Below are 26,155 nucleotides of genomic sequence, written 5' to 3'. Positions count from 1 at the left end.
ACCAAGTGTATTTTACTTTTTTGTGCTTGGTGTACAGAAATTCTAGTAAAAGGAGTACATACAGTGGAATCCTGAAAGATCACTTCTGTTAAGATCACATACTGGTTTGTATGCCAATTTTTTTCAAGTCCAAATTTATCATATTTACTGTTCAGTTGTAATACATGTAGTATTACTTTGAAACCAGTACTTTTCATATAAGTACTGCCAATTTTTTGTAAGACTTTGGGGGAGGGAAGGAAAGTGCATATCAGGTGTTCAAGGTAGTTGAAACAGTTTGATTATCTTTTTTATAATATTTTTATTTCCAATTTCATGTAAAGATAGTTTTCAACATTCATTTTTGTAAGATTTTTGAGTTCCAAATTTTTCTCCTCCCCATCCCTCCCCCTCCTCAAGATAGCAAGCAATCTGATACAGATTATACAGTACAATCATGTTTTTCCATATTAGTCAAAATAATTTGATTTTCAAGAAAATGTTTCTTTAGTTACACATGATTGTTTATCAGCTTAAAATGGTCAGATTTATAATAGATTTTTAAAAAAGAAACCTGTCCTGCTTTTGCAGTGGTGTATTATACTTAAATTATAACTCACAGAATACAAATAAAGACTTTCAAATAAAGTTTTTCAAATGCTGTAAGGCATTTAGGATATACTCATAAGGAAATTAAATTATATAACATAAATTATACTTTTATTCATGTAGCCAATTGTCATTGGCAAATAACTTTAGGTCTGATAGAATAACCTCAGCAATTAGCACTGTGCTTTATATACATTAGGCACTTAATACATTTTAGTTGAATTGATGTGTAATGGCCAACATTTGGGGAATTTTCCATTTCATTTGAGTTTTTGAGAAGAGCTTTTAATGGGAATATTTTGATTGTAGACATTTTTTTATTTGAGCATTATTCAGAACTAAATCCTGATCTAACAAAGTAATTGTTCAGAATTTCTCTTTAGTTTCACTCTTTGGGGATTAGAGCAGTGAAATATCCATTTCAGTTCAATAAACATTCCTGAAGGTCTAAGTAAAAGCTATGAGCTTTTGTTGTTGGATTGTGTTCCAGCTTCTGTTGGATTGACTCTACCCCACCTGATACCCCCCTCTTCCTTCCTTGAGCTTCCTATATTTGCGGGTGTGGGGGGGGACGGACACCCAACTTTAGCAGTATTTTCTCTATTTAGACATATATTCAGGTTTTATATGTAATTCTCAACATTATTATGTTGTATTTTGAAAGAAGTCTTTAGTTGCTAATATTACCTTTGTTTTGATATAGTAAGTGTATTGTGACTCTTCCATAGGCTCTTGCAATCTTTATAGAGGTGTTCCAGCACCAGCCTTAGAAATTAGGAAATCCTTTGAATAATGTATTTGACATGGGGTGTCACTATAGGAAAATCCCATAACCTCAACACCTCAGGCAGCTCTTAAAATTGTAACTTACAAATTGGTTTCTGATCTGCATTTTTGGAAATGGTTTCCACACTGGGAATTCCCCCATACTAATAAAATCACCCAAGCCCCAAACCTGTAAATACTAATAGATCTCTTTTTGATCCATTCCAACTTTGGAGCTTGTCCCCCCAATTTCCTGCTTTCCTTTGTGTCTAAGAAGTACAGTACTCTTGTGAGGCTGGCATTTAACATAGAGAAGTACAGTAGTAATTTCACAATTGAACCTCAATATTTGTACGTGTTTGGGGGTTTGACTGAATTGTTTCTAAATTCCCATCCAACTCTAGGATACTTTGATTTTATGATTCTTTCATTAGGAGACTAAATGAAAACATTTTAAAAATCTAATTTATGTTTATACCTAAAATTTCATATGATAGTAGAAATAATGCAGTTAATAAACTACCCTAATGAAAGAAGCAGATATGTTAATTACATTAAAGGAATTCCTTCTAAATGTATTTCCCTTAGAACCACTTATTTGTTATCTCATAGGCAAACATAACCATACCGTAGGAAAAAACCCCCAAATATTAATACTTAAGAATCAAGAAATTTCAGATATTGGGTGAACTAGTAATCTTCATATAAAAAGTCATTTCAATAGTTGTCTTATTTACAAGCTTTAAAAACTCTTTACAGTAAAATACATATTTTTCTTTTTTCCAGAACAATGCCACAGAAGAGGTTGAAGAGGTAAAAATAATAATAATAATAAAGCAAACAAACGGGGGATACCTACAGTCTTAGTCACTGACAATGGGTTTAGGAATAAAGTTGCACATTAGAGACAACCCCTTCCCTTTTTTCTCTTCCTTCCCCCAGTACTTAGATAATATTTATGCTTAGTGTAAACATTCTGTGAATGAAGTAGATGCTTCTGTGGAATGTATTAATATATTACTGTATATCCACATTTTCATGGAATGGTACAGTGGGAGACTGAGCAACCACTCTTCTGGCAACTTAGTGGAACAACTTCTAAAAAGCTTTGCATGCTTGCTGCTTTAAGCTGCTTTTCTTTAGTGATTCCAGTAGTTTATATTGAAAATTATTACAATTTTGTGCCCTTAAAATTTTTTTAAAGCACTCTTATATTTGTCTCTACAGTGTTCATTGATTTAAACTCAATTAAGATATTAAGACAATGAAAATTATCAAGAGATGATTTTAATTTTCAATTATGATTAATAGATGTGATTGGTTGCCATTTGTGTTCTTTTGCAGAACTCTGATAAGAAAAGTATTCAATTTGTATTTAAGCAAACAGTGAACGTCATTTGCAAGCAACCAAAAATTTCATCTATCGAATTAGGGCTGAAAATTAACTGTTAAGAGTGTTGCAGTATGTCTGGTGACTCCCTTTTCAGGCTTAGGGCTTTCTCATGGAGTACAGTATGTTAATATTTACTTATAATGAATCTGTTAATGGTTTTTGAAAAACCTCTTTCAAATTTTTTGAATACTCTTGGTGTTTTCATTTTAAGACCAATTTTTTCATGAGAAAAGCAATTGATTTTTCTTTTGATGCAAGAAATTTTTTCTTTTTTACTTATTTGGAAATTGAATTCTTTATGCACCAAAGTTGGTTTGGGAAAAGAAAATAAAATCACTTTCTTGCTTATTAAGCAAGAAGCCATATGGATTTTTTTTAAACTTAAAGAAATAGAAAATTGTGTAACTTGTTAGTCTTGTATGGAGACAAAAATGTTGCATAGAGATAATAGAACGTTGCTTGTAAATAATTCAGCAGATTTGTAATATATTTTTATATTATGAAATGTACTGTAGATGTTTTTCTAGAGGCATGAAAGTTAAAATGTATATATTATGGTAGAAATAATATTGAAGGATATTGTAATTCACTAGTGCTGCCAGAATTGTTAATAAAGCACCTTCCTTAACAATAAATGTCTTTTGGAGACTTAAGGGACTATGTACTACTGTTAATATCTGTTGTAAGAATGAAATACATTGAACATCCTTCCAGAAGTCTTTGAGGGATGCATGGTAACCATAATAGAATTATGGCACTCATTCCGACAGTGACAGTGAAATCAATTATTTCCTTACTGTTGGAAGGACCTATTGTAAAGTATGTGGTAATATGCAGTCAAACTGCATAAAATCCTCCTAATTGAGGAGTTTTCACTTTACTATAGTAAATATAAACCAGCAGTTTTTACACTAAATTTTTTAATGAAGAGACAAATTTAGAATTAACCCTTTGGTTCCAAGATGAGAATTTTCATGATACATGGTGCATTTTGCATTTACTTAATTTTTTTAAAAAAATTAAAAAAAAAATAAACATGAGAGGCCTTCTTGGTTCCAGTGGGTTAAAAAGCTCTAGAAATAATGAGTCATGAAATCAAATGAAGTGCAATTACAGCACTACTAATGTAAGACATTCTGGAAAGGTTGTTTAATAAGAATATTATACATAAGCTCTGTAGCAATGTGACATTCTTTTTTCTTTTTGATTTTTCTTTTGGTTTCTCTTCTTTTGCTGGAGCACTTCATCTACTGCTTTATTCTGTACCTATAAAGTAATCTACAGTCTCCATTGTTATCTTAAATTTGTTATGAAATTGCCAATAATCGGATATATAATTTGTATCTGTATTTTTATTTTATTGCTTCATGTCCTTGTAAGTCATTCATAATTGACAGATGATTGTAGCCCTTGCCTAAGTATTTTTTCTAATAAAACAAAGCAAATCACATCTAGTTTGAAAGTTGTTACCTTTCAATGAATTTTAAAAATGGTAATTGATTTAAAGTACATATCCTTTTTGATCCATCTCACTTAGTGAGTGAGAAGTTTCTCATTTTGACTCATTTGAATCCTGTGTACCTCTCCTTTAATTTTACCTTACTTCAATACCCACTGTTGTCATTAGCTAGATCTTACTTCACATTACCTATTAACTATACTTGAAAAGAGAATGTTGGAAGTAAAGCAGGTAAAGGCAATTAGTAGCAAAAGAAAGTGTTATTGCCTTTAAAAATTTTTATTTTAATTTTTTTGCGGGGTTATGAGGGTTAAGTGACTTGCCCAGAGTCACACAACTAGTAAGTATCAAGTGTCTAAGGCTGGATTTGAACTCAGGTCATCCTGAATCCAGGGCTGGTGCTTTATCCACTGTGCCACCTAGCTGCTTCTCATTCCTTCTTAATACAGGGTGAAGAGAATAAATTAAAGGGCTTCTGACAGTTTGTGCAGTACTTTTTATGACCCAAAGTACCTTTTATGACTCCATGAAACAATGCTATCTTTTAACATTAACATAATTTTGCATTGTGATAGCTTTAAGTCACTAGTCTCTGAATGTGGATGATCATTTAAAAGGTGACTTGTATGGTATATAACAGTAGTGAACAATATGTCAACAGATCTAGCATGAAGGTTGTCATGTCTGTGTCATGTGTGACTAGACAAAAAATATAGCCCAGTCACAGTTGTAAGGAAAGGGGTTGGGTAACTAACTGAAGGATATCATTGTTAGCCTGTATTAGTAGATCTACAGGAACAATTTTTGCAACCCCTTGTGACAGATACTGACAGGAGTTTTCACATTGATTGGTTTTGTTAGTCAAGATGGAGAATCTATATTGGTAAGATTCCTTTAGTTATAGAATCAATTGACAAATATTTATTAGGTATTGGCTAATGAGCCTTAGTTTTTGTATACAAAGAAAGATGTACTATAGACTAGCATTTATATTGGGCTTTAAAGGTTGCAGAGTGCATTACAAATTTCTTACCCTCACACAGCCATGAAATGTGTGAACTGTGTGCTTCATTCCGGCTCTAGTCCCTTCATATCTTTGTAAAAGGGTTTTCAGCACTCCTCATCCCTAGTTCTCTGGTATCATGGCTGGTCAATGAATTGGTCAGATTTCTTTAAGCCTTTCAAAGCTGTTATTGTTATCAGTTGTTTGCTAGGCTCTACTCCATTTTGGATCATTTCATTCAGGTCTCATCTGGTTTTTCTGAAACCATCCTTAAAAGATTTGCCAAGTTCATATAGGTTCAGCAATCAAAATCAAGTCCTCCATTTCCAAATCTTGTGATTTTCCATTGTATTCCTAGTTTGCTCATTTCCTCATGTTTCTTATGGTATACGTTATGTTTATGCCAATATTCCAAAAATATATGTACTCACTTTGCTTATTTTTAAAAAAGTTTTATTGCTATGTTTTGTTTCTACATTAAAGACATTTGTAGAGTGCCACCACTTCTTGAGGTCTCTAGTAAGAAAGTAAAACAACCCAGCAAAACTGACAATGATATCATTTGAAGTGCACGCTTCCTCTTCCTCTCTTAAAATTGAGTTTCTAAAATTTGTTGGTTTTCTAGTTGCATTGTCAATTCACTCTTTTCTCTTTTGTTAATAAAAGTATTTAAAGATAAATTTCCCCAAAGCACTGGATGTGTCCCCAAACTTTGCTACATTTTCTCATTGTTATTAACTTTAAATATATTCTATGATTTGTCCTTTGTTTTGTTTGTTTTGTTTTTGTGGGGCAATGGGGATTGTGACTTGGCCAGGATCACACAGCTAGTAAGTGTCAAGTGTCTGGGGCTAGATTTGAACTCGTGTCCTCCTGAATCCAGGGCTGATGCTTTATCCATTGTACCACCTAGCTGACCCTCGATTTTTTTTTTTTTCTTTTTTTTTGGCGGGGCAGTGGGGGTTAAGTGACTTGCCCAGGGTCACACAGCTAGTGTCAAGTGTCTGAGGCCGGTTTTGAACTCAGGTACTCCTGAATCCAGGGTCAGTGCTTTATCCACTGCACCACCTAGCTGCCCCATCGATTTGTTTTTTAACTCAACAATTTGTAAGGTTGATTTTAATTTAATTTTTTTAATGACCCTTTAGTGAAATTTTATTGTAGTCAGCAAAGGATTTTAGTACTCGGATTAATTTACATATTTAGAGCTACATTTCTTTTTTTGTTTTGTTTTGTTGGGGTTTTTTGTGGGGCAATGAGGGTTAAGTGACTTGCTCAAGATCACACAGCTAGTAAGTATCAAGTGTCTGAGGCTGGATTTGAACTCAGGTCCTCCTGAATCCAGGGCCAGTGCTCTATCCACTGTGCCACCTAGCTGCCCCCGTCAGCAAAGGATTTTAATGTGTGTATTTCTGCTTTTCTAAATTTGGTTATGAATTTATTGTCTTAAATCATGATAGTATTCGTGCTTTTGTCATAAATAACTCAAATATTTATGTTCCTTCCTATTTCCATTCAGTAACTTACAAAAGTATCATAAATTTTTAAAATTCTCTTATCCTTAATTTGTAGATTCTTTTTAAAATAGAGTTATCCAGGAGTAAATCTGTAGTCCTCCATTATTATAGTTTTGCTGTCCAATTCTCTTTGACATTTATTTAGTCTTTCCTTTAATAAGGAAGTATTTAGAAACTGTGCCATCTAGTGGTATGCCTTTCAGGAACATGCAGTTCTTAGCCATATCTCTTATTGAAGTCTGTTTCCTTCCTTTCTTCTTTTGTCTGAAATTGGTTTTTTTTTATTGTTTTGTTTTTTGTTTGCTCTAACCCTTTCTTTTAACTATTAGTCATTTCGTATTGTCATCTAAACAGCCCATTTTATTAACCTCTTTTTTTATGAGTAAGTTCATTCATATTCGCAGTTATGATAGTTAATTGTTTATTGCTTTATTTACTATTAAATTATATTCTTATACTTCTCATTCCAAGTTTATTTCAAATTTTTACTTTTTTTTCCCTTTTAATCTTTTATTTATCCCCTCTCCAAGGTTAAGGTTTGTTTTACTCCTGACTAAGCCCTCCCTGATCAACGCATGGCCTTATATATTTCCCTTCCCCTTCTTCCTGTTTCTATCTTGACAAAATTGAATGTATTCCTACAGCATACTGTGGATTCATTCTGTCCTTTTTAATCTAGTCTAGATGAAAGTGAAAGTTCTATGTATGTACTTTTATTAGCACACCCCTGATTATGGGAATTAACATGTTAATGCCATCTTTCCTTCCTTTTCCCCCTAATGTATCCTTTCTCCTTCCTCATTTTCTTATTTATCTATTCATCTATTTGTTTATAGAATTCCTGTCTCAACAATTGACAGTGTGTCAAGGGATTATGCCCTTATATTATTAGGATTTTAAAAGATACCTTTTAACATCATCCCCCTCCTTTAGAATATAAACAGCTCATCCATATAAAGTTCCTGATGATTACTCATTTCTATTTATCTTTGTATTTTTCTCTTGACTAAAGTGTTAATATTTCAAATTTACTTTGGGGGGGGTGGGGTAATGAGGGTTAAGTGACTTGCCCAGGGTCACATAGCTAATAAGTGACAGGTGTCTGAGGCTGGATTTGAACTCAGGTCTTCCTAAATCCAGGGCTGGTGCTTTATCCACTAGGCCATAAAATTGGCTTTTTAAGTTTTTTTTTTTTAATCAATTTGAATACTTCTTTCATCAAAGATCCATTTTTTTCCCTTCTAGTAGTATAGGTAAGTTACTCTTGCATTTTGAAGATTTTTATCCCCATAGATGTTAATCTATGGGGATAAATTCCTGATTGCGGTTCCTCACTTAAAATACATTCTTTCTGGCTACTTGCAGTATTTTTCTTTTTGTTTGGAAGAGCTGAACATTGGCAGTGATTTCTGGGGATTTTCATTTGGGGATGTTTATAATTGCCCCCTTGTTCTAATGTGTTTGGGAAATTTTCTTTAATTTCCTGAAATGTTAAATTCTGGTTATGTTTTTTGGATTTGGATTTCAGATAAACTTTCTTTCTAGGATCTGTTTTCCAGGTCATATTGTTTTGGTTTTGACTTTGTTATAATTCTTTGGTCCATTAAGGAGTTTGTTACAGGGATAAAATTTTGTACTTCTTGAGCTATTTATCCCTTTTCCAGTTTTCTTCTACATAGTTGTCATTTCATTTTTTCTTTTTTTAATTAATAGTCTTTCTCCCCCCTCCCCAATGACATGTAAAGATAATTTCAACATTTTTGGGGGGGTGGGGCAATGAGGGTTAAGTGACTTTGCCCAGGGTCACACAGCTAGTAAGTGTCAAGTGTTTGAGGCCAAATTTGAACACAGGTCCTCCTGAATCCAGGGCCAGTGCTATTGATACCTTGCTGCCCCATAACATTCATTTTTGAATTAAAGTTCTGAATTTTTATCCCTTCCTTCTCCCCCCCTTATACTTGTGCAATCATGTTAAACATAGTTCCACACTAGTCATATTGTGAAAGAGGAAACAGAACAGAAGGGAAAAACCTAAGGAAAAAAACAAAACAGAAATAGTATGAAGTTTGCATTCAGTCCATAGTTTTTTCAGTTTTCATACTTGATCATTTCACAAGGTTGCTATTACTGTGTACAATGTTCTGTTTTTGCCCTCCTCTTCCTGTTCTACAAAGCATCAGTTCATTTAAGTCTTTATAGATTTTTTCTGAAATTTACCTGCTTATCATTTCTTATAGCACAGTAGTATTCCATTTCATTCATGTACCATAATTTCTTCATCCATCCCCCAATTGATTGGCATCCTGTCAATTTATAATTCTTTGCCACCAGAAAAGAGCTACTATAAATGTTTTTTGTACATGTGTGTTCTTTTCCCCTTTATAGTCTCTTTGGGATACAGACTTAGTATAGTGGTATTGCTGTACAGTTTGAGGGCCCTTTGGGCATAGTTCCATATTGCTCTCCAGAATGGATCAGTTTACACCTCCACCAACAATGCATTATTGTTCCAATTTCCACCTATATTGCCCAACATTTATCATTTTCCTTTTCTGTCATTAGTCTGGGTGGACGGTGATACCTTGAGTTGTTTTTAGTGTACATTTTTTAATGATTTAGAGCATTTTTTTCACATGACTACAGAGCTTTGATTTATTCTGAACTTTTTTCATATCCTTTGACCATTTATCAATAGGAATGACCTATATTCGTATAAATTTGACTCACTTCAATATTTGAGAGCTAAGGCCTTTTTTAGAAACACTGGCTATAAAAATTGCTTTGTTTTCTTTCTGATCTTGGTTACATTGGTTTTGTTGGTTTAAAATCTTTTTAATGTGAAAAATAATCCATTTTGCATTTCATAATGCTGTATCTCCTGTTTTGTCAAATTCTTCCCTCCTCCATAGATCTGAAAGGTAGACTATTACTTGCTCTCCTAATTTGCTTATTGTATTACACTATGTATAAGTCATGAACCCATTTTGACCTTCCCTTGGTATATGGTGTGAGATGTTGGTCTGCCTAGTTTCTGCTATGCTATTTTCCAGTTTTCCCTGCAGTTTTTTGTCAAATAGTGAGTTATTATTCTAGAATCTGGAGTCTGGGTTTATGAAACAGTATCTTAGTGTAGTCATTTACTACTCTTTTGTGTACCTAATCTATTCCACCTCTCTCCCCCCCTATTTCTTAGCCATTGCCACATAGTACTATATGTGCACACACTATGTGTTTATATAGTTCCTATGGTTGTCTTGGCATCTAGAATCCCAAATATTTTATATTGTCTACAGTTATTTTAAATGGAATTTGTCTATCTCTTGCTGCTCTGCTCTTTGATAATGTCTTTTATAAATTCTTATACTGTAATTGCAAAGAATTCTCATGGTTGCTTTGGGCACAGTTTTTCTTTAAGGTTTTGATTGTAGGAGTGAGTGTTTGATTTTGTCTTCTGGGTTTTGTGTCTTGGTCATGTTTGGTATCATCAAAATCTTTACTGTGTGGATACTCTTCTTCACCCCCTCTTTCTCCTCTCCCCCCCAATACCTCAGGCATTGAGTTCTAAATCTCCCCTACTCCCAGTAGTCCGATTAGGTTGAAGACCTTTTCTTTGCCCTGGGGAGTCTTTCCTTAGACCAGATTCCTGTCTGTCCTCTGGGATTGACTCAGGTTCCTACCCCTGTCTCTTCCTTCACTATGTGATTGGCCTTAGTTGACATCTTTTTCTTTTTTTTTTTGGCCTCTCTTTAATCTTGTATAAAATTTGAGCTTGCCCTTGGTGGAACTTTGAAGCTTTTACCATACTGGGGAGTTGGAAGTAGAAGGGACTTTTTTTATTCACCTCATATTTTTCTTCTACCTGCAGAGGATGCACTCTCCCTTTCCAGTACATTGTTTCTCAGCGTGCCGCCCCCCCCCCCCCCCCAAAAAAAAAAGAGTTCAGGTTCTTCCTTCAGGGGATTTCTTCCCGCTGTGGCTTTTTTTTTTTTTTTTACCACCTAGTTGTTTATAAAGCACCAAAGACTTTCACTTTCGTGTATCTGGGATTTTTTTTTTAAACATCTGATGCTTTTTTTTTTCTCTTTGCATGAAATTCTTTTCAGGGCATTTCTTAGAGTCTTTTTGACCTGAATCTTTTTTGTCCCTTAGGGTATCTATATTGAATTTACTCCTTAACTAAGGGGGTGAGTTGTTATTTGGGTTGTTTAGTGTTTGGAGATTTTTTCTTCTGTGCCACCATTTTGGTCAAAAAACTATTTCTAATTTTTTGATACCACAAAAAAGCACTGTTGAATATTTTAATGTATCAAATAAAATATCTTTAAATCATGTATATACAGGTTTATGTGTATATGACTGATAGTGATATACTGCTGTATCAAAAAATATAATTTAGTTACTTTCATAATTCCACAGTGCTGTGACCAATTCACAACTGTACCAGTACGTTGGTGTCCCTATCCACCCCATCTTTCTGTTTGACTTTTTTTTTGGGGGGGGTGAGGCATTTGGGGTTAAGTGACTTGCCCAGGGTCACACAGCTAGTAAGTGTCAAGTTCTGAGACTGGATTTGAAATCAAGTCCTCCTGACTTCAGGGCAGTGCTCTATCCACTGCGCCACCCAGTGCCCCATTCACATTTATTATTACTTACATTTAATGGTTTCCAGGCATCAGTGCCGTCTAACACTAGTATTAAATGATAATTTTATTTAAATTGACAGACCTGGTTGCTTTAGAACTGTTTCTGATGACAAACTAATCATAGTCTAATCATTTAATAAGATGCCTGATTCTTCCCTTCCTTATTCCTCCTAATTATGTTATACTGTGACTGTGCACTATGTCAAGTTGCTGATCACTTTTTTACATGACCTCTAGTGTAAGATACATCCAGAAACAATAGATGGCTAGACTCTAGCTGGTATAATCCAATTGAATAAATGCCCAATATGTAATATACTGTGGGAAGACAGTAGAAACATAATCTCTTAGAAGCCTAAATCTGTGTTGACAGATTGTGAATTTCTATTGCTTTAGATATAGCTATATTGCAATAATGTCTAGTGATGTCAATTGTTCTGTGCCAGTAAAACAGGTGATGGAAAATTAAAATGATTTCAATGGAAACATTTTTAAAAACTTTGTTTCATCAAAAAATTATAGAAATACAGTGTTTGGTTCAAGAATGGGTAGAGCAAGATGGCAGAGTAGAGGCAGGGACTAACTTGAAATATCTCCCAACATTCCCCTCTATACAAACAGCTTTAAAATAATGATGCCAAATAAAATTCATGAGCACCAGATCCAAGAAAAGGTTGAGACACTTTTAAAATCCAAGACAATTTATGAGTTCTGTGGAGCAGGAGAGATCCCTGATATACGGGTCATGGTCATGCTGGGGCACAGTCTAGGCAGCATCATGGCAACACCAGCAGCAGGCCTTGGAGACTAACAGCAGCTTTGGGTAAGGGTGATCAGCAAAGTATTATAGAGGACTTTTGCATTACCCATATGTAATTATGGGTCAAAGTTCCAAGTGCTTGTGGCTGCAGGGGAGCAGGTCACAGTTCACTGTTCAAGGTGCTCATTTACAAGGCAGTAGGGGTCCTGATCTCAGTTCTAAGGCAGAAAGGAGGAGTAGAGCTTGAGACTAGTAGTGGTCAGTGGTCCTGTTAAGAGTTTCAGGTGCGAGAGGAGTACTAGCATTTGGGGCTAGAGGGAGACAGTGCCCCCACCTCTCTTTAGATCATACTGTCTTGCAAGCACTCCCATAACTAGCTCTGAAAAAAGCAGCACAAAAAACCTAGGGCTTGGGATGATGCCCCTTCCACTCTGGGAGCAGAGCCCAATTTTATCATAGAATTTAAAGTCGAAGAAATAAGCTGGGAAGATGTGTAAACAATTAAAAATAAAAACAAAAAACTGACCTTAAATAAAAAGTCATTATGGTGATACAAATCAAGACAGGAGCTAAGTAGACAATGCTGTCAAAATAGGTATAAATAAAACCTCAAAAATATGAATTGGACATAAGCCTAATAAGATTTTTGGGGAAAGTTCAAAAGAGATAGAGTAAAAATTTGGAGGAAGATGCAAGAAAATTGAAATGAAAAGGGTCAATAGCTTGATAAATTGGCCATTAGAAATACAGATGTAAATAAGATTTGGCCAAATTGGAAAAAGGTATAAGACCTCAATGAAGACAGTAATTAAATTGGGGAAGTGGAAGCTGATGACAGATATCAAGAAGCAATGTGAGATATGAAATTACATTAATGTGAAATATCTAATTGGAAAAACTGACCTAATTACACACTTAGTCACTGTAACTGCCAATGTGAATAGGATCAATTCACCCACAAAATGGAAGTAGAAAAGTAAAAAATAAGGTGGTGGTATAGATAATGTTTCAGTTGAAGTAAAAAGAAAAAAAGCAGGTGTAGCAATCATGATCTTGGACAAATCAACAGCAAAAATCCAGAAAAGATAAACAGGGAAACTGCTTTGTTAAAAGGTAACATTGGCAATAAATATCAGTACTTAACATAAATGTACTCAAGTGGCATAGCTTCCAAATTCTTTAAAGGAAAAGTTGTGTGTTAAAGGAGGAAATAGTAAAACAGTACTAGTAGGGGACTTCATCCATAAAATAAGGAAGAAGTTAAAAGATGAATAGAATTTTAGAAAAGTTAGATATAAAAGATCTCTGGAGAATTTAATTGGAATAGGAAGGAATATGTTTTTCTCAGCGGAGTATCACAAATTTACAGTGCATTGGGGTATAAAAACCTCATAAAGAAATGACAAAAGGCAGAAAGATTAAATGCATCCTTTTTAGAACATACCAGTTTACATTCAATAAAGGGCTGTGGAAATAGAGGTTAAAAAAATCAGAAACTAAATAATCCTAAAGAATTAGTAGAACAAATTATAGAAACAATTTTAATAAAGGTAATGATAAAAGAAAACAGTAAAACTTATGGCATGCAGTTGAAACAGTTACTTAGGATAACAATCTCCAAACATATCAAATAAAACAGAGAAAGCAAATCAGTATGCAATTTTTTTAAAGTGAGGCAATTGGGGTTAAGTGACTTGCCCAGGGTCACACAGCTAGTAAGTGTTAAGTGTCTGAGGCTGGATTTGAGCTCAGGTACTCCTGACTCCAGGGCCAGTGCGCCACTTTGGGCCACTGTGCCACTTAGCTGCCCCTAGTGTGCAATTTTTTTAAAAATTGAAAAACATTTAAAATCACCAATTAAACACAAAAATGGAAATCCTGAAAAATTAAAGAAATTAAGGAAATTTAAGAAAACCACTGAAGTAATAAAATTAGGAGTTGGTTTTATGGGGAAAAAAAAGGAAAAAAGAAATTGACCAATGAAGATGAAATTCAAGAAGTTATTAGGAACCATGTCCAATTATAAACCAATAAATGAAATAGACTAATATTTGCTAAAATATAAATTGCCCAGATTAGAGTGCTTAATCCCATTTTATGAAAAGAAATTGAACAAGCCATAAATGAGACCCCTAAGAAAAAAACCCCAGGACCAGATGGATGCAATTCTACCAAACATTTAAAGAACAATTCCAATACTACATAAACTATTTGGAAATGATACAAATATAGTGCAGATACCTAAACTAGGAAGAGCAAAACCAGAAAACTATAGATCAATTTCCCTAATTAATATTGATGCAAAATTGATCCTACATTAGGACCAGGTGGGATTTGTACCAGGAATTTGTACTGGTTCACTATTAGGCAAACTGTCAGCTTAATTGATCATACCAATAAAAAACCCAACAAAAATAATATGATCAAATAACACTAGAGAACATAGGAGTAAATTGAGCTTTCCTTAAAATGATGTGTAGTATCTATCATCTGCAATGGGCACAGGCTACAAGCTTCCCAATAAGATCATGAGTGACACAAGGATGCCATTACCACCACTGTTATTCAATATTGTACTTGAATGCTAGCTACACCAATAAATGAAAAAAAGTTGAAAGAATTAGAACAGGCAACGAGACAAAAACAGTATTTACAGGCGGGCGATATGATATTTAGAGAACCCAGGAGAATCAGTTAACAAAACTATTTGAAACAACATCAAGAAAGTTGCAGGGGGGCAGCTAGGTGGCGCAGTGGATAGAGCACTGGCCCTGGAGTCAGGAGTACCTGAGTTCAAATCCAGCCTCACACACTTAAGACTTACTAGCTGTGTGACCATGGGCAAGTCATTTAACCCCAATTGCCTCACTAAAAAAAAAGAAAAGAAAGTTGCAGGAAAATAAGTCCACATAAGTCAGCAGCATTTATCCATACTGCCAACAACTAGCAGCAAGAGATAGAGAAATTAATTTAAAATAACTGCAAACAACATAAAATTCTTGGGAGTCTACCTGTCAGGATAAACAAACTGAGCAGAATTACAAAACACTTTACACAAAGTCAGTTTTAAACGTTTGAAGAAATATTAATTGCTCATGTTTAGGCCAAGCAAATATGATAAAAATGACAATTCTTCCAAATGAAATTACTTAAGTTCAGTGCCATACAAATCAAAAAAACAAATTATTTTGTAGAGCTAGGAAAAAGAAAAATTCATCTAGAAGCACAAATCTCAAGTATATCAAGGAAATCAGTGGAAAAAAAAAATGAAATTGGCCTTGCAGTACCAGACCTTAAACTGTATTACAAAGTAGTAATCAAAACAATCTGGTACTGGGTAAGAAATCAAGAGAATTCATTAAGTACACAACATGTTTGATTAATGCAGATCCAAGCTTTTGGGATAAGAACTCACTGTTTGACAAAAATTGCTGGAAAAACTGGAAAGCAGTTTAACAGAAACTGGTATAGTATAAAGCAACATCTCATACTTTATATCAAGATAAGGTCAAAATGGGTACATGAGTTAGACATATGGTAGTATCATATGCAAATTATGACTATCAAGAATTATACCTGTCAGATCTAAGAATAATGGAATAATTTATGACCAAATAGAAGATAGCATCTTGGGATGTAAAATGGATAATTTCAATTAAATTAAATTAAAAAGGTGTTTGGCACAAACAAAACTAAATGTAGCCAAGATTAGAAAAAAACCCAAGAAACTGGGGGAAAAGTTTACAGCAAGTTTCTCTGATAAAGGCCTCATCTCATATATATAGAGAAGTGAGTCAAATTTGTAAGAAGGAGTCATTCCCTAACTGATAAGTTGTCAAAGGATATGAACAGGCAGTTTTCAGAAGAAGAAATCAACCTTATCTGTAGTCCTTTAAAAGAAAATGCTCTAAATCACTACTGATTAGAGAAATGCAAATTTGAGGTACCACCTCATACTTATCAGATCGGCTCATTTGACAGAAAAAGATGAATGCTATCATAATGGGTATAAAATATTCTGTCAAATACTTGTTAGGAAATTGACTCTACTTACATTCCATCAGTTAAAAAACATTTATTAAATATACTAAGCATTATGCTAGGTGCTAGATATACAATATGAAAGACAAAGCTTGCCCTCAAAGTGCTTACATTCTATTGGGCAGATTCACCATGTTAAAAATAAATTGATATAGGATATATGCAAAATAAATACAAAGTGATAGAAGTGGGGTAGGAGGGGGAAATGTAGATGTCAACTGTAGAAATCAGGCAAAGGCTTTTTGAAGGAGGTGGAAATTGAACTGAGCTGGTGAAACAGTTGATTCAGGGAGCATGGATGGAAGCTTGTATAAGGCACTGGGGTGCAGAAATGGAAAGTTATAAATGCTGAATAGCAAGTAGGGGGAGTAATATGTGATCAAATTAGGAATTTAAGCTGGAGCCTGATTAGGCTGGGCTTCAAATGACAGAGGAGTTTCTGTTTTTGTAATAGGGAGTCATGCGGCTGAACATTTAAATTTTTTTTTTTTTGTGGGGCAATGGGGGTTAAGTGACTTGCCCAGGGTCACACAGCTAGTAAGTGTCAAGTGTCAAGTGTCTGAGGCCGGATTTGAACTCAGGTACTCCTGAATCCAAGGCCATTGCTTTATCCACTGTGCCACCTAACTGCCCCTGAACATTTTAAATTTTAAGCATTTCCAAAAGAGTTGAATAATAGAAAATTACTACAAACATTGATGGTATAGATTTTTAGTAAGTATTTGTAATAGTAAAATGACTTTAAAAAAAAGCATTAGCACAGTCCCTGGCATATAGTAGGCAGTAAATGTTTATTCTTTCCACTTATTAAATGCTTATTCTTTCCCCTCCTGCCCACCAAGAGATTGCAGGCACCCTTCCCAATGCTTTTCAATTCTAGTGCCTTCTTCCTCTTAATTATTTCCTATTTATCTCATTTATAGCTTGTTTGTATACATTTGTTTGCTTGTTGTCTTCCCCATTAGATTGTGAGCCTCTTGAGTGCAGGGGATTGTCTTTTGCTTCTTTTTATATCCCCAGCACTTAGCACAGTGGTACATAGGAGGTAATTAATAAATTGAATTGACTGACTGAAATATTCACCTCACCTCTTTATGGAGAGGTAATGGATTCTAGATACAGGTTAAGATGTATATTTTTGGATATGTCCAATGTGGGGATTTATTTTGTGTGATTGTATATTTGTTACTTTGTTGTTTAGTTGCATCTGACTCTGTGACCCCATTTGGGATTTTCTTGGCAAAGAGATGGAAGTGGTTTGCCATTTCTTTCTACAGTTCATTTTATAGAGGAAGAAACTAAGGCAATCAGGGTTAAATGACTTGCCCAGGGTCACACAGCTACTGGATTTGAACTCAGGTCTCTGACGACAGGCCTGGCACTTGAGCTGCATATATTTGTTACTAAAACTTTGTTTTTCTATCTCTCTCCCTCTCCCACCACCCAATGCTCCTCCATAGAAGTGAGTTTTAGTGGGGCAGGGTGGGGAATAAGGCTAGTATGTATAGGGAAAAGAAGAAAGCTGGGAAGAAAGGGAAAACGGAAGGAAGAAAAGAAAAAGTAGGAAAGGAAAGAAAGAAGGAAAAGTAGGGAAGGAAGGAAGGAAGAAAAAAGAAGGAAGGAAGGTCATTGAGGCATATTTTTTTTTAAATGCAAAGAACAAAGGAAAAGCCAAAAAGAAGACAAGCAAGAGTGCTTTGAAAGTTACAGGTTAAATTTCTTTCTTTATTTTTTTTGCGGGACAATGAGGGTTAAGTGACTTGCCCAGGGTCGCACAGCTAGTAAGTGTTAATTGTCTGAGGCCGGATTTGAACTCAGGTACTCCTGACTCCAGGGTCGGTGCTCTATCCACTGCGCCACCTAGCTGCTCCGAGTGTATGAATTTATATGGGAAAAAGTTATATCTTTTTTTTTTTTTTACTAATTTCTAACAGATTTAGCATTTCTTCAATTATGAATATGGACAATAAAAGCAGTATCTGTGACTTTGTCCCCAATAGAAATCACAGGTATTTTCATATCACATTACAACTGTCATAGATATCTCAAAAAATCATTTATATTCATCACTATGTTAAAAACAAAGTCTGATGACTTGTTGGTAGATAGGATTTGTTTGAAGTCTTCTTTACAAATGCTTGTGGATAATGGCCAACTATAGGGCAATTCTGGGCCTAGTAATTCAGCCACCAAATAGGGAAGCTATGTGTTCTCACAATGGTGACCCATATAGCTATGTTTCTTTCCATAATTTGTTGATTCAAATGTGAAAGGAGGTGAATAATTTTTATTACTTTAAAAAATTTTTGTGAAACTGGTAAGTTCAAAATGAGAATTTTTAACTCTGTAAGGCTGTGTGGCCTTGTAGGACATGAGTTTAAACTAGGTAAATTCAAACATCTGTCAATTTTGATAAATGTTGGTGTGCTATTTCAAGTGATTTCCTGTTATTGCTAATAGATTTCATGGCAATACAGTTATTTATTTTATTTTATGTTTTCTTTATATTTTTTGTATAATGTGTTTTGAAATAAAGATATACAGATGCAGTAAGTTATACAAATGGTATATGTATATTATCTTTCCATTAAAATACTAGTTATTTAAAAAATAAATTTGTAAGAAAACTGAACAGTATCAGAATGAGAATCATAATTTCTAGGAAAACATAGAAAGCCTCGTGGACTCCACAAATAACAGTTTATTTATTTATTTTTTGTGAGGCAATTGGGGTTAAGTGACTTGCCCAGGGTCACACAGCTAGTAAGTGTTAAGTGTCTGAGGCAAGATTTGAATTCAGGTCCTCCTGAATCCAGGGCCAGTGCTCTATCCACTTCGCCACCTAGCTACCCCACACACAGTAATTTATGATGAATTTCAGAAAGGACCTGACTTCTGTGCTTCTGCTGTAATTTAAGTATCTATTAGAGGGTTAAAAGCCATGAAAAGTATTAAAACTTTGGATCAAGTAGAATACCTTTGTTATTTTACTTGACAGTCATACAATTTTCTTAAATTTCTTATACTTTATTTTATTAATATATAATTATTTGTATACCTATGAAACAAATCACCTAAAATCACAAAACATTGAGTTTTGAAAATGCTAATTAAATAAAATATTTTGCTTTTTCTCTATTACATGTATATATTTTATTTTTTTCACAGACCCAATTTAAGTTGATACATTGAAGGAAAGGAAGTGTGATGGTTATATTTTACATGGCTTCACTTGTACTAATGAACATGATGGAACACAAAAGTGTTTGCTGTGTGGAAAAATTCTTGCAAATGGAAGAATAAAGTCAGCAAAACTGAAAGAGCACCTTACATCTGTCCATTCTGAAAAATGCATCTTAAAATACCTTTTTTCTCCTTGTGAAGAAAGCTCAATTCAAAAAAGTTGGAATGCTTTCAAAACTTGGATTTGCCACTTCACAAAAACCTTGTCTTGAATCATTCTATAAGGATGCTTACCAGATTGCCAAACAAACGACAAAGCCACACTCTTGGAAAGACTGTATGTAGTAAAGCCATAGACACTTGAAATGGTTGAGCTGGTTTATAGACTGAGTCGAGAAAAATTGAACACGGTTTTATTGTCAAATGATGTGACATATTCTGGAATATTTCATATTTCTTTTAATATTATAAAGCAAGTCATTGAGGAAGTAGCAGCCCTGCCAATTCTCCTTTCTTATACTACTGGAGAAAACTACAGACATTTCTCAACATAGCTTCTTGTTTTTGTTTGCTAGGTGTGTGTTAATGCCATCAAAGAAAAAATTCTGATTTTATGAGTCTCTTTGGAAAACTACAAAAGCTTTCTATGTTTTGGAAATGCTAAAGGTTTGTGGGTTTTTTTTTTTCCCAAAACAAAACTCTGGAAAGAAAAGCTTCATAAGTTCTTGCATAAGTAGGATTCCTGTGATACTTGGTAACACATGTAGTTTTGTTACTCTAGTGAAGAAGGAAGCTCCTCATGTTGTCACATTGCCTTAAACATTTTTTAAAAAAGAGTATATTTTTTGCAATTGCAAAAAAAAATTAATTAACATTTGTTTTTAAATTTTGAGTTCCAATTTCTTTTGCTCTCTCCCCTGCACCTCCCTGTGACAGTAAGCAATTTGATAGAGGTTATACATGTCCAGTCATACTAAACATTTCCATATTATTCAGGTTGTAAAAGAAAATAGACAAAAAAGAAGAAAAAAGAAAGTGAAAAATAATATGTTTCAATCTGCATTCAGACTCCTTTCTTTCTCTGGAGGTGGATAGCATTTTTCATCATGAGTCTTTTGGAATTGGCTTGGATCATTGTATTACTGATAATAGCTGTCATTCACAGGTGATTATTGTACAATCTTGCTATTACTGTATACAGTGTTCTGCTTCTGTTTACTTCACTTTTCATCAGTTCATTTAAGTCCAGGTTTTTCTGAAATCATCCTGTTCATCATTTCTCATAGTACAATAGTATTCTATTACAATCATGTACAACAACTTTTTCAGCTGTTCCCCAATTGATGGGCATCCTCTCAATGTCCTATTCCTTATCACCACAAAAAGAGCTGCTATAAATATTTTTGTAAAAATAGGTTCTTCCCCTCTTTTTATCTCTTTGGGGTACAGACCTAGTAGTTGTATTGCTGGATCAAAGCATATGCATAGTTTGAGAGCCTTTTGGGTCTAGTTCCAAATTGCTCTATAGAATGGTTGGAACAGTTCATAACTCCAGCAAAAGTGCATAAGTATCTCAATTTTGCCATATACCCTCCAACATTTATCATTTTCTTTTTCTGTCATATTAGCCAATCTGATGATGGGTGTGAAATGGCACCTCAGAGTTGTTTTAATGCGCATTTCTCTAATCAGTGGTGATTTAGAGTATTTTTTTTCACATGACTATAGATAACTTTTATTCTGAAAACTGCCTGTTCATTTCCTTTGACCATTTATCAAGTGGGGAATGACTTATATTTTTAGAAATTTGACTCCTCTATATATTTGAGAAATGTGGCCTGTTACATTGCTTTTTTCAAAGATATGCACAGGCAAAAATACTCCTTCAAAACCTTTATATAAATTTTGTCAACCTCCATGAAAGTTATCAACTTTAATAAAAGTAAATCTTTGAATTGTTACATTTAAAAATATTTTGTCAAGAAATGGGAGCATAATATGGAATGTTTAGCACAGAAATTTGCTAGTTTTTAAGGAAATAAATCTTAAAGAGCTTGTTTGAACTAAGGGCTAAAGTTTACTTGTTATGGGGGAAAAACCCCTACTCTTAGAACACCTTGAAAGAAAATATTTTTTCTGTTGGTTATCTTACCTGGCAGATATTTTTAACCATGTAAATGAGATGTCTTTCAATGAAAGGAAGTTACAATTACAAATGGTACTGAAAAATTTAATTGTTTCTTGGCTAAGTGGCCAATATGGAAAAAAAAAGAATAGAAGATGACATCTTGTAAACTTTCAAATGATAGAGGAAGTGCTTTACCAAGAAGGAACTGAGATACAACATTCTCTGAATGACTTTGAAAGGAGAAATCTGTGAACACCTGGAAACACTTTGGATCTCTTTCAAATGTTATTTCTATATTTATGGCAATAAAGATGAATCATGGATTCTCAGTCCTTTTCTTTCTGATGTAAGCAGTATCAAAAATGTTGACCTAGTCAAGGTGGAACTCATTAATTTTCAGACAAAAAAAGAGATAGCCAATGTACTATTGGTTTTTTTAAATTATTTTTTTAATCCAAGTTTAAGCCTTATCTATTCCTATTCGACTTGATCTTGCTGGATTTGGCCCAGTGTTCTAGGCTGTCATATTCCTTATTCTTTCATGAAGTACCTTAGCTATCTCTTTTTTGTAGTTGGAATTTAATCAGAAACCTTGGGAAATCCTGGTATTCCTTGAAGGAAACCTATCCTTACCTTATAAAAGCAAGCTGTGTAAACTCTGCTTCTATGTGCAACAACATGTCTTTATCTATTGGGATTTTCAACACTTGTAGCCATTAGAACAAAAAAATAAAAATTAATTCGGTGTCCAACAAGACATATATGTTGCCTTGTCACGTACCACACCACAGTATTATGTTCTTTTTCAAGTTAAATAGCTTCCTACTAGTATTTGTTTAAAAAACATAATTTAACTTTGACTTGTCCATATTTTAAATGTACTTTGTTATTCAGTATGAAAAGAAGCACATATTATACATTTAAAAAATCTTCTGAAAACTTTATTTCAATATTATTTAATTCTTTTATGATCCTCTGTATTTTATTTTAAAAATATTATTCTAAAAAGGGATGCATGGGCTTCACTTTACTGCCAAAGAGATCCATGACATACAAAAAAAGTTAAGAACTCCTAGTGTAGACGTGTCTATAAACAATTTATGTGGTTATTCTCTGTGGCCCACACTCCAAGTTTGTATATCAAAACCAACTCCTCATACATGTTGCTAAAAATGTTACATAATATGTGGATTTCTGAGTAATCATCTTACTCCATTGCATTGATGAAAAAAGAACTCTTCTACAATGCAGTGGGCAGCACATTCCTCTTTTGGCTAACATTAATTTTTAGGAAATTTTTTCTCGTATCTAGCTTACATTTGCTTCTTTACCACTTATACTGATTTTTCACAATTCTGTTCTTTGTCCAGATAGAATAAGTCTAAAACCAACCCCTTCCATGTGATAGTCAAATACTTAAAGATAGCTGTCACATTCCCTGTGGGCCTTTCTGGGCTAAACATCCTGTCTTCCTTTGGTTCTTCCTCATTTAACATAGACTCAAAGCCTTCATCATCCTAGTTTCCTTCCTAAACTGGTACCAAGAACTGAACACAGTTCTGTTTATGTGGTCTCATGAAGGAGAGGGACTATAATCTCCTTATTCTTGGACACTGCCTCTCTTTTTTTCTTTTAGTGAGGCAATTGGGGTTAAGTGACTTTCCCAGGGTCACACAGCTAGTAAGTGTTAAGTGTTTGAGGCCAGATTTGAACTCAGGTACTCCTGACTCCAGGGCTGGTGCTCTATCCACTGCGCCACCTAGCCGCCCCTAGACACTGCCTCTCTTTAACACACTGTAACACACACATATTTATATGACATGATATATTTTATATATGCTGTAGAAGTATGTTTCATTCTAAGTAATAAAATATATTTTAATATATAATTATCTTTGGTTTTTGTATTTCTGCCTTCAAATGTATTTCTCATATATCCAAATATATGACTCAGGATGGTACAGTGATAAGAATTCTGGCCCTCCAGTTAGGAGACCTGGATTCAAGTCCTCTTCAGACACATACAAGCTGTGTGACCCTGAGCAAGTTAACTACCCTTGTGTCTTAGTTTCAACTTCTGTAGAAATCACAGGAGTGAATTTAATAGCCTCTAAAGTTTCATCTATCTCTAAATCTATGATAACATGATCCATCCTGAGAGAGAGAACTATATCTCTACTAGCATAGCTTATGATCACACAATTTTTGTTTGCCATATAATCCTGGTGACTTATAGAGCTTGTAGGCAACTAAAATTCTAAAATCTTTTTCAAACTCCTGTCTAATCATGTCTCCCTCCATCTTGTACTTGTAATTTTTTTTCCAACCCAAATTTAAAGCTTATCAATTTTTCTTCATTTTGATCTTATTGAATTTGACCCAATGGTCTAGGCTTTTAAGGCATTTTTGAATCCTGATTCTTTTATTCAGTACTTTGGCTCTCTTGCAGCTTTGTATCATCCGAAACTTGGAGGTCCATATCATCAATACCTTTATCCAGATAATTTATATAAATATGGAATAAGACACAGTCAAGCACAAATCTCTAGACACTCTATTTAACATTTCCACGTTGACACTGAACCATTAGTGACTATTCTTGGGGTTGGCCCTTCAACCACTTACCAATCCATCTTTACAATATTTTAATCCATACTTCTCAATCTTTGCCACAATAGCTTGAGAGACTTTATCAATTACTCTTCAAAATTAAAAGTAAACTATAGCTACAAGTATTTTCCTCATCTGTCTACTATCCACAAAGTTAGTCTGACGACTTTTTTTTTAAACAAGTAGAATTTTAAATTTATCTACAAGTAAGAGTTCTCAGGACAAATCAGGATTGTCATGTTTTTGTTAATAAGCAAATGCTTTTCTGAGTCCTATCTCTCCTTTATATTTTTTTTTTCCTTGGGACTTCTGAGAGCACTTCCCAGGAAATTTTACATTCTACTTGGTAGCACTGTTACTTAACTAAGCCTTACCTCTCCTAGTAGATGGTAAACTCCTCAAGGGCAGGGACCATCTTAATCATTTCAGTATCACTTCAATCCATAACAATTTATCCACTAAATCAGACTATAAAACATTTATAAGAAGGGTCAGCAGGTTGCTTTAAGCACTTGCAACAGTGAAGAAAGGGTAGGAACTCAAAGGTAAAATCATTAAACTTCCAAAGAGCAGAGATAGGATTTTAGATTTAGGTACACATCTCTACATTTTTTCCTAACTTCAAATGGCTATACTGAAAGCAAATAAAGAAGGCGACTTTTTTTCTGAATTACTAGAAGCATCTCTGTCTTCCCAATTTGCTAAACTATTAAAAAATTAACATTTTGTGTTGGAGAAACTGTGGGAAAATTGGAACACTAATTCATTGTTGGTGGAGCTGTGAACTGATCCAACCATTCTGGAGAGCAATTTGGAATTATGCCCAAAGGGCGATAAAGCTGTGCATACCCTTTGATCCAGCAATTCCACTTTTAGGTCTTTTTCCCAAAGAAATCATGGAAAGGGGAAAGGGACCCACGTGTACAAAAATATTTATAGCTGCTCTTTACGTGGTAGTAAGGAATTGGAAGTTGAGGGGGTGCCCATCAATTGGGGAATGGCTGGACAAGTTGTGGTATATGAATACAATGGAATACTATTGTGCTGTAAGAAATGAGCAGGAGGAGTTCAGAGAAACCTGGAGGGTCTTGTGTGAGCTGATGATGAGTGAGATAAGCAGAACCAGAAGAACATTGTACACAGTATCATCAACATTGAGTGTTGACCTACTGTGATGGACTATATTCTTCTCACCAATGCAATGGTACAGAAGAGTTCCAGGGAACTCATGACAGAAGAGGATCTCCAAATCCAAGGGAAAAAAAAAAAGAACTGTGGAGTATAGATGCTGATTGAACCATACTATTTCTTTTGTTTTGGGTGCTGTTGTTTTTTTTTTCTATTTTGAGGTTTTGCATTACTGCCCTGATTTTTTTCTCTTATAACAGGATTAATGCAGAAATAGGATTAATGTTATTATGGATATATATATATGTGTGTGTATAGATATATATATATGTGTGTATATGTATATAGATGTATAGATATAACCTATATCAGATTACCTGCTGTCTAGGGGAGGGGGGAGGGAGGGGAGGGAGGAGAAAAATCTGAAATTGTAAAGCTTGTATAAACAAAAGTTGAGAACTATCTTTACATGTAACGGAAAAAATAAAATACCTTATATGTAAAAAAAAATTTAAAAAAAAAAGAAAAAATTAACATTTTGAATCTGAAATAAAATGTCACCTAAAGGAAGAAAAAAAAAACAACTTGGCAGAATTTTGAAACTACCAGCTAAAAGAAAATTCCCACCAACTTCCTGAATTACTACTGTTACAGCAATGTTGTATCTGATGATTGAGGATAAGTGCCCTAAATTATTAACTACCAGTGTTCAATTTCAGGCAGTAGGTTTTATTTTTATTTTTTTATTGAAATTCTTAATTTATTTATCTCTGTTAATGCCTTTCAAGTGGAAGTAAGGACCCTTTCATCTGCCCAAATGGATTAAATACTGGTTGCAAACTGACTTTTCTACAAGTCGATAGGTTGTATATAACCTGAAAAATGGGCAGATGTCCTTTTTCAGATCAGTTTTTATTTGTACATTCCATGATACTGT

The 26,155-nt window shown here is 34.2% G+C and overlaps 1 protein-coding gene across 5 annotated transcripts in view; it reads left to right on the top strand.

The window, feature by feature from the left end:
- AEBP2 (AE binding protein 2) overlaps positions 1-20,199 on the top strand; it is a 59,629-nt gene extending 39,430 nt beyond the window's left edge. The window contains exons 8-10 of one of the 5 annotated variants that reach the window (XM_043966678.1): positions 38-104; positions 2,140-2,166; positions 19,338-20,199. In XM_043966678.1, the coding sequence (XP_043822613.1) occupies positions 38-92 (55 nt within the window). In that variant the 3' untranslated portion in view covers positions 93-104; positions 2,140-2,166; positions 19,338-20,199. Of the gene's footprint in view, positions 1-37; positions 105-2,139; positions 2,167-2,697; positions 5,919-19,337 lie in introns of those variants that run through there. The other 4 variants (XM_043966677.1, XM_043966680.1, XM_043966679.1 and 1 more) reach the window with 4 other exon arrangements.
- The last annotated feature ends 5,956 nt before the right edge of the window (positions 20,200-26,155 follow it).

This window comes from Dromiciops gliroides, chromosome 5, assembly GCF_019393635.1.
Source record: "Dromiciops gliroides isolate mDroGli1 chromosome 5, mDroGli1.pri, whole genome shotgun sequence".
Classification (NCBI taxonomy): domain Eukaryota; kingdom Metazoa; phylum Chordata; class Mammalia; order Microbiotheria; family Microbiotheriidae; genus Dromiciops; species Dromiciops gliroides.
This window is presented reverse-complemented; position numbering and strand designations above follow the sequence as displayed.